This window comes from Anoplophora glabripennis, unplaced genomic scaffold (genome assembly GCF_000390285.2).
Source record: "Anoplophora glabripennis isolate ALB-LARVAE unplaced genomic scaffold, Agla_2.0 scaffold143, whole genome shotgun sequence".
Classification (NCBI taxonomy): Eukaryota; Metazoa; Arthropoda; class Insecta; order Coleoptera; family Cerambycidae; genus Anoplophora; species Anoplophora glabripennis.
In genome coordinates, this window is record NW_019416225.1 from 200,139 (window position 1) to 214,689 (window position 14,551).

Genomic DNA, 14,551 nt, shown 5'->3' on the forward strand with positions numbered 1-14,551 from the left:
GAATAATGAAAAAAGAATTTGTCATTGGTCACGTAATTAAATCTACATATATGTACAACAGGTGACATTATAATCGTTCTCTCTTCTATTCTTTCTATTTTCATTATTGTCTTTAGTGTAGCTACTTCTTTTTTACCTGTAATGCAATTTTCAATGTCAGGATTCTGTTTTATCCATTCTCTGAGATGAGCCAGACACTGAGTCCTCACATTTTCTTCTTCCCTCAGTTCCCTCCTGGCTATTGCCGCTAAATTTTCAGATATGTTGGTGTCTTTATCTTTGTTGGTATTGCCATTGTGATCCTCCCACGAATTGGTGAATATAACTTCAGTGGTAGACATCTGCTGAGGCCATAATAGATCATTTAGGGTATGATATTTGAATATATTTTGAATTTCACCATGTTAGACACTACTAGTACCTACCATATTTTAAAATTAGGATAAGAAATAAAAATATTTTACGTAAATAAGTCAGTAATCTGTAAATTATTTCGTTTAAATACGATCTTAAAATACCATAAAAATTACTGGGTTTTGTAAAGAAATAGTTAATCTAACATTGAACATTTTTAAACGTTAGTTGACCTTGTGATTGCTTAATTGTTCTGGTTAATATTTATTTACTCTTTTATATATCAAACAGCGTATTTTCTTAATTTTTTTATATAGAAAAATATAGTTATGCCCAAAGTATGTCAAGACTAGTTTGAATAAGTATGCCATAACAAAAGTATATTTTTTAGTAGTTTTTTCATAAATCTGCCTTAAATTTACAGAAAAAATCAAGTCATGCAATTGTAGGAAAAGCGTAAGCTATATCGTTTGCAACCTAACAGTGCTAATAGGCACTAACAACTTGCAGTCACAGTTGCTTCCTCGTTTTCTGCCCCACAATCAAATTAAAGGAACAACAGTTTGGCGTGAAAGTACTGTACAAACATGTACTTATGATTACCTATTCCATTTTTACATCACATTCTGCCGAATAAGTAATGATTTAAATAATAGCCTGTCACGACATTTACTTAACAAAAGCAAACAGAAAATACACATCCGTTGTTATAAAATAATCGGCTGGTGCGGTGTTTATATAATATTTAATTTTACCCGTCCCTTTTATTAGCGGCCATAATAGAAGTGCTTATTAAAATATGACTGTAGTAACTGTTAGGCAACGTGCTTTCTTTACCTCATGTAAAATGAAATCCTAATTTTCCCTTGTTACGAAATTAAAGCAATGTATGAAACTTGTACCCAATTTGAATAATTTCATTTAACTTTGTGTCGAAGCACTAATTACGGCGAAATAACGACAATAAAGTTCCTTTCAAGGTCACTCGGCGACAATAATTAAAAAAATGTTAGCGCTAGTTATTAAGACAATCTGTTGGGTAACTGGAACAAACAGCTTTATGTTGAAATACCGTTTATGGGTATTAGGTCTATTATTAGAATAAATCTGCGGAGGCAATAAATGAGTGGTTTAAATAATATCTTCATATCAAAAACGTTTGATTGATTACCTCTTCATGAACAGAACAGGTGAATTCTTCAACTACAAGATGTAAGTAGATATACTTTGCTCAATAAACTCAATGTGGTATAATAACTTGATTATATTGTGCGAGAAAGGCAGATACACTGTAAGAAATGGTAGATACCTACCTATTTGTATATCTGATGTTGCAGCGGAGAAAATTGCTTTTTATGCAACAACTTCAACATGCAGCTTTCCCCTGCAAGAGGTACCATAAAATTTAAATATACCTAAATAAATCTTAAAATGCAGTTAATATCTCTGTGGCAGATGAGAAGTAATAGATCCACTTTTCCAATTGCTAGTTCGCAGACAAAATAAGTCATAGGTATCTTTCGCAATGTTGGAAAAGTGGACTTTTGTTCGTGTTAATTGTTTTTAAAAATTTATAACTGTAAAGGAGTTTAAATACTAAAACTATTTTCATTACTTTAGCCACCTCATCATTTAGAAATTATTTGTATAAAATATTAGGTAGTATCAAAACTAAATAATTTGCATGAACCAAAAAGTTTACATACAAGAAGTAAATAGCGAGATTAAAGAACGATTAGTTAAAATTTTTAAGATCGTTCACTTAAAAATGATTTCTTTAGAAAAAGATAAAGCGCAAAAGGTGTAATCTGTGGTGTTAATGTTACAAACGATTGCTAACGGTAAAATAGAAAACTAGATACATCAGTAACAGAATAATTGGTACCATTTAGTAACGATTAATGGTGAAATGATGTTACTACCTTTTGTTTCTTCAATGTATTCACAAAATTGTTCAAGTAGCTGTGTCAGTTAATGGGAATCTGCTAATCAGTCTAGTATATTTTTATTTTTGTAATATATGACACTCATTGTACAATATTTAAACTACTACTCAATTAAGAAATTAAAAAATTTTTTTATGAAAAAAGTTGGACTGCCGCAATCTGCTGACCTCCAAACAAAGCCTTGATTGATTTCTTTAATGAATGCACAAAAAGTAGATAGCTGTTTTATTAGCATAATTGAATTACAAACTAAGGATTTTTCATTAGGTTTAATACAATTATTTTGTCCTAATTTTGTATATGGTTTGTCCCTAATGAATCTGCTGTCTTAATTACCCTGTACATGCAAGACTGCATACTTGTTTCACAAAGTATGCACATACAAAGAAATGTTGAATTGCCGAATATTTCGTTATGCGCGTAATTTTCTTTTCTCGTGTACAAGCTTTCCCTGTCGGTCTGTTATGTTTGGAATTTAGGTAATAGTTGCATAAGACAACGGGGAAAGTTTCAAGTTCAAGTTGAATAATTTCATGGGATCAGCTCTTTCAATGCGGAATTATGATGCGATGACTAGGTATTTTTAAATGTGTCGCACGTCGCCAGTCTACAACAAGCAAATTTGGTATTTTTCGTAAAATTTTACTTCTCTGAGATCTCCAGACAGGGTTTATCAAAAAGGTTAACTATAATTTGATTAAATCAGCTTTGATTGTCATGGTATGAGAAATTGGATTAGTCATTGCTAAGAGATTTAGTTAAATCCTATTTAAATATCCGTTGAAAAAAAAAAGAGATTTGATTTGAGGCACATGACTATCAACTGATTTCTCTGTAGTGTATTTTTTTCACCCTGTACCTATTGTACCTTTCTCAAATGCTTTTCAGCAGTAGTCGATTTAATTTCAGAAAACGTCATTTGAGCTTCATAGTAAATTTCAAATCGCGTTGTTGATATAATTTGATCAATGAGATTTAAACATAAGTACACTTAGAATCAAATTACAAAATATATAAAAACTAATTCGATTTGAAATATTTTTGAACACATAGAAATTAGGAGCACCCCTAAAGCCACGCACCTGCATATAAAACTCTATTTGTTTGTAGATTATCAAAAATAGCAGCTGCTTAGAAAATTTGAATGAAATTGCCTCAGTTGTTTTCTTGTTTAAAAAAGAAACATGCACTGAAAGAAATCCACCAAGTGATGGGCTTTGCTAAGATATTTTAGCTACAGTAGGTAAAATTTTTGCTCTCACAGAAAAAAATTCATGCTGCCACAAGTAAATACGTTTTGCTGAAACGTGTTTGCTACCACAACAAAGAAAAGTCTTGTGNTGTACCCAGGCACTTTCTTAAAAAAAATACTGAACCTTCAAATTTCTGCAGAGGAATTTAATAATAAAATATTTTTATGCATTTATAGACAAACAAGCTATGAAAAAACATTAAAAAACGATAATAAAATTAATTATAATAACATTACTAATATCAGTGATTTGGATTTCTTCAAAAGTCCCTTATTCATAAATAAAGGAGCTACTATCAGATCAATTTCTCATATTCAATTTTGAGAAATTTGATACACATTTATTTAAGAGGGCGCTAAATACGATTTCTTCAATTTTAACCCACAAAAAAATAGGGTTGGCCTTGATTAATAAAAATCAAATGACATTTTGTTCACAAGTACAGTTTTTGGTGTCCAACAAAAAAAAAATCCGGTTAAAATGGATTTACTTTTATCAGGTTGTTCAGGTTTGAAATGATACATGTACATTTTTTTTTATTTTTCATAGAATCATATCATGACTTTATTAATAAGATTTTCATTAAAAGTTTAGGAAAAATGTATTTTGTGTCCACTTACCTCAAAGTCAACACCGGTGGCAAGAGATCGGTCTAGGAGTGCCTCTCGAAGAAGTCACAGTCTTGAGTACCGCAGCAACACACAATGGATTTCAATTATTGAACTATCACTCCAGTCTTGTACCTACCCACACTTGGAAGGGTTTCTTTTTCTTTTGCTGGCTGCTTCTGGGGGAAAATCTCAAGGTCTAGACATGCAGGAAACAAAATATTTACGCTACTCTGTTTTGCAACACTAGTTATTGTTATATCATCGGGGTTTGTTTAAATTATTTCCTACTAGTATGTCGTGCGGTCACAAAACTGACCTACTTTGGTAGTTTTTCCCACGTTTATTCGCTATTGCAGTCGAATTGTTTATTTATTTTTTAAAAGTGCATCTGTAGATTATTTGCTGCAGCGAAGTTTCACTGTATTGTGTGACCCAGATCCAGATTTCCAATTGTTCTTAATTAATCTATTTATTTATTTGTATTAAAATTACTTTGTTAATTAAATGTGAAATTTATATTAACAGGAAAATAATAACTTCTATTATTCTCTCTACGTCGTTTTACCGATACGTTTCCTCTTTACCGAAATATTTAAACAAAATAAAGATGAAACTCTTTAGGGGGCGGTAGATATAATATTTTTGCGATAACTAAAAAGGCTTTCAAGATATCTAATTCAGATTTTAACCTTAGGCTTGTCAACTTCTGCGAAAAAAATGTACTATTGACCTTAAAAATATCTGGAGGCAATATACTTCCTCGACCGAGAAAAAAAAATATGACGATAAGAGTTAAAAAATGACAATAGCTCATTAACTAGTGTTTTCTTATTAAAAACACAATTTAATTTCGAATATTTACAGAAAAAAATAATAAAAACAACCTCTAATAGAGACATTCTATGAAAATGACATGAAGAATTCCTGGAATGTAGAGATTGGTTGATCTTAATACATTGTTAGCCTTTAGTTCTCATATTAAACTTTTATCTGCAACCAGTAATACACTTTATTGTAGAAGTGGCTGCATAAAAATGAGTACGTTTAGTTCGATTTAAATCTGATTTTAATTTAATAAATATCCATATTTTAGCCTTTAATCCCTTTAATAATCATGTCACAGACTAGTAGGAATAAAAATAAAAAAAAATAATTATCACAACGAAATTTTATTAACAAATAAATTTACAATTTATATTTAGGCTTAGAAATTGTTAAAAAATTACAATTCGGTTGTAAAAATAAAATAAAAACATTTAAAGTATACATATAATAATGTAAATAACAATATATTTGAACAAATAATTTGTAACTATAAAAAATTTACAACTTTAGGCGGCACACATATCCGGTTTCGTGAAATATTTTTATTAAATACGTTTTAAAAATATACTATTGGCAGTGTCAAGTATTTCGACAAAAATCAGCACTAAAAATATCCTGTTTTGCAATGACATTAAACTATTTAACTAATCCTATTGATCTTTTCCTTACCGTCCTTAACGAAGAAACAGTCGGTAGCTATCATAATAAATTATTCTCCCATTCCACCAATTTAACCGTACACTATTTACAAATTAAACCTTATCTCTGCATTCGTTTCATCTTCCTCTCCATTTTCTTCTGTTTCTTCTCGTTAACTTCAGGCTGATTGGGCGCTTCTTGGAAGAAATAAGGTTGGAGGATATTTTTCCAGGCTATCCAAGCCCCGCGCAGAGGCACCAGGAGCCACAACCACCAGAAATAATTTGAAATTATTGCAGAGAGTAACTGGCACCCTGCCGTTAATATGATTATATCTTTTACGTGCCTAGAATAGTTTATGCTAAGAGCAGGTCTAACTACAGAATGTATGTGTAACTTACTCGGCTATGCCTCCTTCCATATTTAAATCTACCCCACTGTCAAGCAACTGACCCGTTTCGGTATATTTTGCTCTTGCCATATATGCCATAAATTGGTAACAAGCTATATATATGATACACGAGAATAGGTACAAAACCTAAAATTTCATTCGTCACACACTTTCCTTTGATTTATTTGATTACTTACGATACTAATTGTAGAATGATAGAAAACTAGAATTAGAAGTGACACTGCATTGGCTCCAATGGCCATGTTTCTATAAAAATTCAATGTAGATACATTTTCGTCCACAATCTGTTTTGCACCTTTCGTGCCTTGTTTGCCTTTTTGTGGAGGCTAAAATATGTTTAATTAGCATAACAATATATTGAAAAACACATAATTTTTACTTACAGCCATTTTTCGAAGTTAATAAACCGTTTTTATAGAAACCTTTAATAATTTTAATTCATTATAGATATGTTTACTAATTTCACCTGCATTAAAATTCTCCACGTTGTAAGCGCTTGTCAAATTGTCATCAATTTTAAATAACAATCCTCCTCTGACGTTGATCGCTTCCATCTCACTTCTAATGAAACAAACGGAGATAAGAGATTTAAAAAAAGTTTTTCCAAATTAATAAATTTGTGACAATAGCCTATTTTTCGAGAATATCACGGTATGCGGTATGTCAAGATCGGCAAATTTTTATTTTGACGTAATTTTAAATGACATATGGCATGAACATTTAACTAAATACGTTTAATACTAAGCACATTAGCACTTTACTAACCCCCAGTTATTTGAAACGATCATCTTTCGTCTCTTTCTCACTCAGAACAGTTAAAAAAGAAACAATTTCACCTACCTTGAAAATATTTGTTATTTTGCTGAGTGTATTTCACGTTTAATGATAGAAGCTATTCTGGGATAGGAGTACCAAGAAACAGAGAGAATTTAGAAATAGTATTTACGGCGCTTGTCAATATATTAAAATAGTAAAGTAAAAATAAAATACACATGTTATGTAGTAGCATCGGATTATTTTATACTATATTTAAGTTTAATTGGAGTATTGTTTCTTAAAAATAGAAACTTTCTACTGCTCTATATTGATAAACCCTCCAGTAATGATTAACTGGTTAGATGATGACCATCGCGAAAAAAGGCCTAAAGGTAAACAGTTAAAAAAGGACAATAAAATAAATTTTGTGAAGTCTTGGGCAAAGGAAAGAGACAGAAAAGATAGTGTTTCCATCTTAATAAACAAAAATTTACCTGTGTAGAAATGTAGAAAACTATTTTTCATTTTTGCCTGCTTTTTAGGTTTGTGTACAAAATAGTCCTTAAACTGTCAATATTGACAAAAGTCGTAAAATTTTGGCGTAGCCGTTAAAATGTTTTTTGCAAATTAAGTATTGCTGGACCACATACATATACAGGAACTTTCTAATATGTAATTTATAATAGTTTACTTAACATGACTTATTTTTCAAATTATGAAATATAACCTGGGAGCAGAAGAAACAATTAGGCCCCCTTAGAAGAAATAAACAATACTATTAGGGAACTTGAAGACAATCATGATGGAATATGAATACGGTTCTTTCAGAAAGGAGTCAGATTTCCATAATCGGTGTTGTGGTGGTATGCTGTGGTGTATAAGGGATATATGTGGAATTATATGTGCAATTTTAACATGGTTACTTATTCTTTACGCAGAGTTCGTAGTTATGTCTGTTATACTCATTCCAAGCCCCTATCCTATATACAGTATTGTCAATATGATTATTTTCCAAATGTGTGCGTTTTTAGCTATCACGTCTCATGTCAAAACGATGTTCACAGATCCGGTAAGTATACGTTTAACAAAATCAAAAGATATGAAACTAAAATTCATGTGATTTATATTTTTGGAGCTGTAATCTTCATATTTACTTCTTATTTTAGGGTGCTGTTCCCAAGGGGAATGCTACGAAAGAGATGATAAAACAGATGGGCTTTCGCGAGGGTCAGGTGATATTTAAGTGCCCTAAATGTTGCAGTATAAAGCCCGACAGAGCACATCATTGTTCGGTTTGCCAAAGGTATTTAGCAAAAAAATATATACAGTTCAAATAGGTAGAATTATTTATTAATTCACAAATTCATGTTTTACTTTTAGATGTATACGAAAGATGGACCACCATTGCCCTTGGGTAAACAACTGTGTCGGAGAGAACAATCAAAAATATTTTGTGTTATTTACGGTAAGCACAAAAATCTGTAATTATATTATTTTTAAACGTATATTTTATCCTTTATATTTGTGAAGACTCAAGGACTGTAACTGCAAACTTTTAGACGTTTTTATCTAATCTATTTAAAGTACTGTTTCGTGTTACTGATAATTGCCTACTCATTACATTGACAAGTTACAATTGTTATCGGAAAATGACTTTCATGTATTTTTTGGGCGGAAAACCGCTATCATAGTATCAATGTAAAACTGTAGCGTCTGAATTTAATATAACACTTTTGGCACAGAACTACCAATAAAGAATTTATTTGGGTAATAAAGTTGATCGTAAAGAGTCGATATTGCTCCCTATCGGTTGGAATAAAATCAATACTTAATTTACCAGTAACTGTATTTGTTCTGCATGACATGCTATTTTAGTTAATATCCATCGGAAATTAAAGAATATCTACATCTGATAAAGAAAACTTTTTTTAATAATGTTTAAGGCAAATTTTTCTAAGTAGAAAGTGTATTTATATACAATTGGTCCAAATTTTCATCTCTAGTTCAATTATTATCAGAATTACGACTTTGATTTCATTTATGTTGTATTTTCGAATACATATTTGTAATCGGAACTTTTCGATTTCAGTTCTACATCGCAACAATATCTTTGCACTCGCTGTTCCTTGCCATTAACCAATTCCTAATGTGCATCAGACACGAGTGGAAGGAATGCACGACTTACTCCCCTCCCGCCACGGTAGTTCTCCTGCTGTTCTTAATGTTCGAGGCGCTCCTCTTTGCTATCTTCACGGCCGTCATGCTCGGTACTCAGGTGCAAGCCATCTGGAACGACGAGACGGGCATCGAACAGCTGAAAAAGGAGGAGGCGAGGTGGGTGAAGAAATCGCGGTGGAAAAGCATCCAGGCCGTCTTCGGGAGGTTCTCGCTGCTGTGGTTCTCACCGTTCGCGAGGCCCGCTCCTAAGTTTAAGAATGAAAGTGATTTGTACGCAGTGTAGGTTATTTATTGTTTTATTGATTTTTAACAAATACAGAGGCTTCTTTCTGCGACTGTTGCATTATTTGTATGGCGTGAGCTAATTCAAACGCTTGGGGTTTCCCTTATTTCCCGAGATAGATAAAAAGAGGAATTGAGCGACGAAAGCCGCATCTCGATATCTCGATTTGTCCAATTGATAGATTGTTTTTAATTTTTAGTATCTTTTTTGTGATGGCATTTGTTTTTTTTTGCATAAAATCCAGTTTCCTGTATTTGCAGTTTTTTTCAGTTATGACTTTGACATATTTTTTATTGAGTGGAGAAGTCTGTATATTTTTTCACTTCTGAATTTCCATAAAATTTTCTTTAAATTGAATTTTTTACGGTGGGAAATACATTTTCTATTTTAAACAACTCGAGAAAATTATATTCTGTAAACGATTTTTGTTATATTTATACTGAAGCTACCTTTGACTTTTAGAAACAAATGTTTCTCAAATTCCATTTCTCTTGTCATATCTCGTGAGGTGGATTGATATTATATAGTTGTCATAAACTAGAGATTCACAAACTAAACACAGTGCTTATAAGAAGATAGAAAAAAATAAGGTGTGACAAAATGAATAAAAACCTCTACAAAAATAGTAGAGATGGGCACTTTTCGGAAAAGTGTGTTACGGACATTTCGATGAAATTTCCGGACATGTCGGGAAAAGTACTTTTGAATCTAATAAGGCACCTATGAGTGACGTCATGTTTTTACAGGTCACTGCTTGAGAGTAGACAAAGCAAAATATTACTTTTATTCTAATGAATATGTGTCGATATATTTTACTTACCTACCTTTAGACTTTTTTATAAACTGGTTTCTAATTTTCCCCAATTATTTAAATGTTTTTCCATTATAATGGAACTCTTAAAAATTGTTTTTGAGCAGAAGTTACATTTATAATGATTTTTACTCAATACAGAAAAATATAACCAAACTGTTGATTTTGGCGTCATACTTCATTTTATAAACTATTTGTGCATTAAATATTAAATTAAGAATCAACTGATTACTATTTACTAACTTTGCTAAAAAAAAAAAAATAAAATATGGCCATATATAATAGAGGTTATATTTTTGAAATGTCAGTTTCAGTTAAACAATTACCAACAAAATTACAAGAAAATTACTAAAAATCTTCAATTTTACATGTACCAACTTCAAAAATTTTTTACGGGAATTTTGAATGCTACAAATAATTCCGCGGAATGCGCTTACAACTTATCAATATTGAAAAGTATCTCTAAAAAATAGAGAAGCTATTTGATATCACAAGAAAATTACCAAAAATTAAAAACTTTGGGTATCTCAAACGAATCAAGATATCGAGATTTAATGAAACGATAAACTTCCCAAGTGCTGAAATTGATGCACCATAACCCAAAGTATCCAGCTTAAAAGTCTTTATTTTCTGATTTGGACAAAATTTACATATTTGAGCAATATACAAATATGAAAACTGCTAGGCAAAACCTTTTTTTTCCAAATTAAAGCTGTTCCGGGTGCTTCAGAGTTGAAGTGACGAAAGTGTAGGGGAAATTCCGCTCAGCAAAATATGTAAGAAAGTTCATATGCACGAGCAAGTGCTTCATTTCCGAAATAGTGTTAATTTTTTTAAAAGTTAAAAATAACGCTTTAGCCGATTTGAATAAAATTTTTACGGTTTATTAAAACAGTTATCATACATCCTCTGTAAATTTCAAGAGTGTACCCAGCGAGCAAGTCGTTTTTTTGAAGGTCCTCGAAAACCAGGCGAGACACTAAACAGAGTCAAAAGACAAATGTACTATTTTTAGTGCGTTTATCTGAATATTATATAAAAACAGCAAAAGAACTACAAGGTAATATTCTTTTCTACAAAAAAAAAAAAAAAAAATAAAAATTCATTCAGATCAACTAAAGTATTTTTAAAAAACTCATTTTTTTTAAATTGACACTGTATCTCAGTAATGAAGCACTTGCGGACCCATGTTAATATGAACCTTTTTACATATTTTGCTGAGTGGAATCTCTCCTAAGCTTTTGTCACTTCAACTCTGAAACACCCGGTATAGAGCAGTGGCGGCACGTCAGGTGACGCACCGCTTCACCTAAAATTTCCTTTTGGTTGTGCAATTTAAAATTATTTTTATAAGTTTATAGGAATTTCCACAAAACTCCGCATTTAATGCCGTTTGACCTTGAAAATTTTCGCAAATGGCACATTTTTTTCTTTTTAGTCAATCAATAAACATGCTTCACCTATTCTCAATCTCACGAACCGTCACTGGTATAGAGCATTTTACAATTCCCGAGTACCATCTGTCTGGGTCGTTTCTAGCTCTGTGCAAATTTTTGTAAACCAAATGGCAATTCAGAGAATTCGAAGCAAAACGAAATTTTTAAGAAAAATTAATTATTCACTCCAGACGTGTCGGTGATATCTTTAGGGAATTTTATGTTAATCATTGCCACTAGTGTAAATCGGTTGCCTATAAAAAAGTCCTTGTTTGAAATGAAACACGGTTTGTTTATAGAAATATTTTATTAAGAAATAGTAAAAAGAAAACTGTACACTTTATATATAAAATTTACAAGCAAACAATAAAGTCCAAAAAATTTACACAACCACTTGGAATGAATAAATATCCGTACTAGCAACTCTTACGTCCATACACACCAGAGATAAACAAACAAAAAAGGAACTAACAAGCTGCCAAGTCCAAAAATTTAATTTTTACCATAACGTATACGATAGGCCTTCGCAGCATTATACTTTTGAGGAAATTTGCTTCAAACGATTACTCGACAGATTTACTGTTTGCCCGGCGTGTGTATGTACATTTTTTAAACAGTACAAAGTCCATCGCATAATATCGACATTTTATCGTCTCCAACAAAAATAGGAACCACATTCAAACTAAGTACCGTACAGGAGTAAACGACGAGAAATACATAATACTTGCATATAACGATTAAATTTTGTTATAGAAAAACATATTTGTATCGATAAAATCAAGAAAACGAGTTATCCAGACATTAATTTAAACTACTTAGTCCTAGCACGATACTTAGTGCGGATATAGTTTATCGACTCAAAATATCAACATCCTATTATTCATCCACGAAAAATGTCACAAATAATTTATTAAACAATTTTTTTCCATCACAATTCCAGTATCCATAACAAAATTATTTTGCGGTATCAATATTATATAACTAGTATTATTAGAGCGAAACATTTAACTACAAATAAATAGGAACGGATTAAGGGAAACGTTAATTGATGTACTCTAGTCTCAAGCCAATTTTTACCTCTGAAATATGTTACGTAAACAAAACGGAAGTACTAAAAAAAACAAATGCCTTGAAGTCAGTAATTGTTTGCATTGCGGGATACAAACGGTCACAATTTTTAATTATCTCAAAGTTACGTACTTCGTCATCACATGTCGAGCCTCCTGTTCTTGCGCCTTTTTGCCTTCGTGGCGGGAGCCTCACCGGAATTTTGCGTTTCCGAGTCGGTGCCGGAATTATGATCGCCGCCCGACTGGCTGGCGTCATCGACAAGGTCGTCCTTAATATCCTCGTCGTCCTACGGGAAGGTTACAGTTTGCACACGACGTGACATAAAAAATAAGGATTACTTACTAGTTCGTCGCCGCTGTCTTTTTCAATCTTTTTATTTTCCTTTTTGATCAAGACCAGTGGCTTAGGTGGATAAATCAGATCGATGGCGCACACCAAGATCTATAAACAAACAACGAGATCGATGGAAGTTATAAGCGACGAAAACATTTATCAAAAAAAAGGTTCTCGATTAACTATAACTAATAATTCGAAAGTAGAAATAAAAAAACTTGAATGAGTGTTGTTTCATTCCCAGTTTCCTAGCAATTGTGCAAACACGTGATAAAAACCGTTAAAAATACAAAAATATGAGAATCATAAAAAAATACAGGAAAAAACATAAATTGCTCATCGCAATAAACTGCAAAGTATTATTTTAACTGTAAAAATGTCAAACATATTTGAAGTAATCCTTTTATCAACATTTTTAATGCTTATAATTTATGAGCGATGATAAAGCTGCTATAAATTGATTATGTCACACATTAAAATACTTACCAAACCCAAAAGTGCCCCCAGGATAATAGTAGCAATAGCAAATATCAAGTACGAGCCAACAGTGGGTAATCCATATTCCTCAGTTAATTTATTGTGTATTTGCTAAAAATCAGAAAAACGTTAAAAAATAAACGAAACGAAACGATCTGGAATATTCTCACCCTCAACGTTTGTGATAATTTGAAAAACGACGACACTATACCCATCTGGATTGAATTTGGCGACTTCCAACTCGGCACCGGCTCGACTTGCTCCCATCTCTTCTCATCGATAAAAGTAATAAACGAGTCTTTGTCTCTTGTTCCTTTATACTGCCTAAATTCTCCGTTAAACACACTACAAAAAATAAAATTCCTAACATATTTTTTTTACAAATTTGTAATGATCTTACTGGAAAATTGTTGGCAAGGCAGTTACCATAAAACGTCCACTCAAGCCTGGTGAAGTTGTCACATCAACTGCACCTACTTTTATCCCCAACCCAGGGCCTAATTCAGCAAATTCTTTCCACTTATTCTCTAAACCTTTGCAAGCTGGGCACCATGGTGCGTAACTACACGGAATTAAAAATAAAGTACAATTAATGTGAGTCACAGAAAAATGTTACAGATCACTCCATTATGCTGCTTTATATGACCTGCCAAATCAATAGAAAAATCAAGGATATAAGGAAATTTCAAATACATATTAAACTATTCATAAAACGTAATTGTATATACATATTTAAGAATATTGTTAATTTAATAACAGGTAAAAACTTCATAAGCCTACCTTTTGATTTGAAATAAAAAAATAAAAGCTAATATGGAATATCGGGACTAAGTCAATTAATGTTGTATTTTAAAATTACTGTTATTCAAAAATTTAGACCTTTCTATACGGCTTAAAGGATAGGATAATTATTTTTACACACACATTTGACACGACAGCATTCGCCGAATTATACAGGAATTTTTGTAAAACTTACAATTCCACCATCCATTCCCCTTTGAGTATTTCAGTCCAATTTTCCTCGTTTAGTTCAATAACAGTTTTTTGTCCATTTACATTTAAAAAGGCACCGAATATAACAAAAATTATCAAAAAGGTCACTTTACCGCACGCCATGTTGTGATTGAAGAACTTCCTCGTTTTTTCGTATCGGCGTTGTCGTAGTT

At 31.8% G+C, this 14,551-nt stretch overlaps 3 protein-coding genes across 3 annotated transcripts; 1 reads left to right on the forward strand and 2 right to left on the reverse strand.

Moving 5' to 3' along the window:
* Positions 1-5,425: 5,425 nt before the first annotated feature.
* On the reverse strand, positions 5,426-6,580 carry LOC108909373 (transmembrane protein 208). The gene is made up of 4 exons (XM_018713698.1): positions 6,424-6,580; positions 6,217-6,366; positions 6,030-6,166; positions 5,426-5,974 (listed from the first exon to the last, which is right to left on the reverse strand). Exons 1-4 carry the CDS (start codon positions 6,427-6,429, stop codon positions 5,749-5,751), a joined length of 519 nt encoding a protein of 172 aa, XP_018569214.1. The 5' UTR covers positions 6,430-6,580; the 3' UTR covers positions 5,426-5,748.
* A 1,015-nt stretch (positions 6,581-7,595) lies between these two features.
* LOC108909367 (palmitoyltransferase ZDHHC3) lies at positions 7,596-9,307 on the forward strand. Its single transcript, XM_018713690.1, has 4 exons — positions 7,596-7,865; positions 7,963-8,099; positions 8,177-8,261; positions 8,886-9,307. Exons 1-4 carry the CDS (start codon positions 7,596-7,598, stop codon positions 9,255-9,257), a joined length of 864 nt encoding a protein of 287 aa, XP_018569206.1. The 3' UTR covers positions 9,258-9,307.
* Positions 9,308-11,792: 2,485 nt separating this feature from the next.
* On the reverse strand, positions 11,793-14,540 carry LOC108909360 (thioredoxin-related transmembrane protein 1). The gene is made up of 6 exons (XM_018713677.1): positions 14,362-14,540; positions 13,786-13,947; positions 13,556-13,730; positions 13,395-13,496; positions 12,918-13,016; positions 11,793-12,861 (listed from the first exon to the last, which is right to left on the reverse strand). The coding sequence occupies exons 1-6, from the start codon at positions 14,499-14,501 to the stop codon at positions 12,712-12,714; spliced, it is 828 nt and encodes a 275-aa protein (XP_018569193.1). The 5' UTR covers positions 14,502-14,540; the 3' UTR covers positions 11,793-12,711.
* Between the last annotated feature and the right edge of the window lie 11 nt (positions 14,541-14,551).

Coding starts and splice junctions, on each gene's coding strand:
- LOC108909373 (XM_018713698.1), bottom strand. Junction 6,167..6,216: donor ATCATTCTACAATTAGTATC/GTAAGTAATCAA, acceptor ATGAAATTTTAG/GTTTTGTACCTATTCTCGTG. Junction 5,975..6,029: donor ATGGAAGGAGGCATAGCCGA/GTAAGTTACACA, acceptor AAACTATTCTAG/GCACGTAAAAGATATAATCA.
- LOC108909367 (XM_018713690.1), top strand. CDS start 7,596: ATGATGGAATATGAATACGGTTCTTTCAGAAAGGAGTCAGATTTCCAT. Junction 7,866..7,962: donor AAACGATGTTCACAGATCCG/GTAAGTATACGT, acceptor TTCTTATTTTAG/GGTGCTGTTCCCAAGGGGAA. Junction 8,262..8,885: donor AATATTTTGTGTTATTTACG/GTAAGCACAAAA, acceptor TTTCGATTTCAG/TTCTACATCGCAACAATATC.
- LOC108909360 (XM_018713677.1), bottom strand. CDS start 14,501: ATGGCGTGCGGTAAAGTGACCTTTTTGATAATTTTTGTTATATTCGGT. Junction 13,948..14,361: donor GGGGAATGGATGGTGGAATT/GTAAGTTTTACA, acceptor AATTCCGTGTAG/TTACGCACCATGGTGCCCAG. Junction 13,497..13,555: donor AATTATCACAAACGTTGAGG/GTGAGAATATTC, acceptor TCTGATTTTTAG/CAAATACACAATAAATTAAC.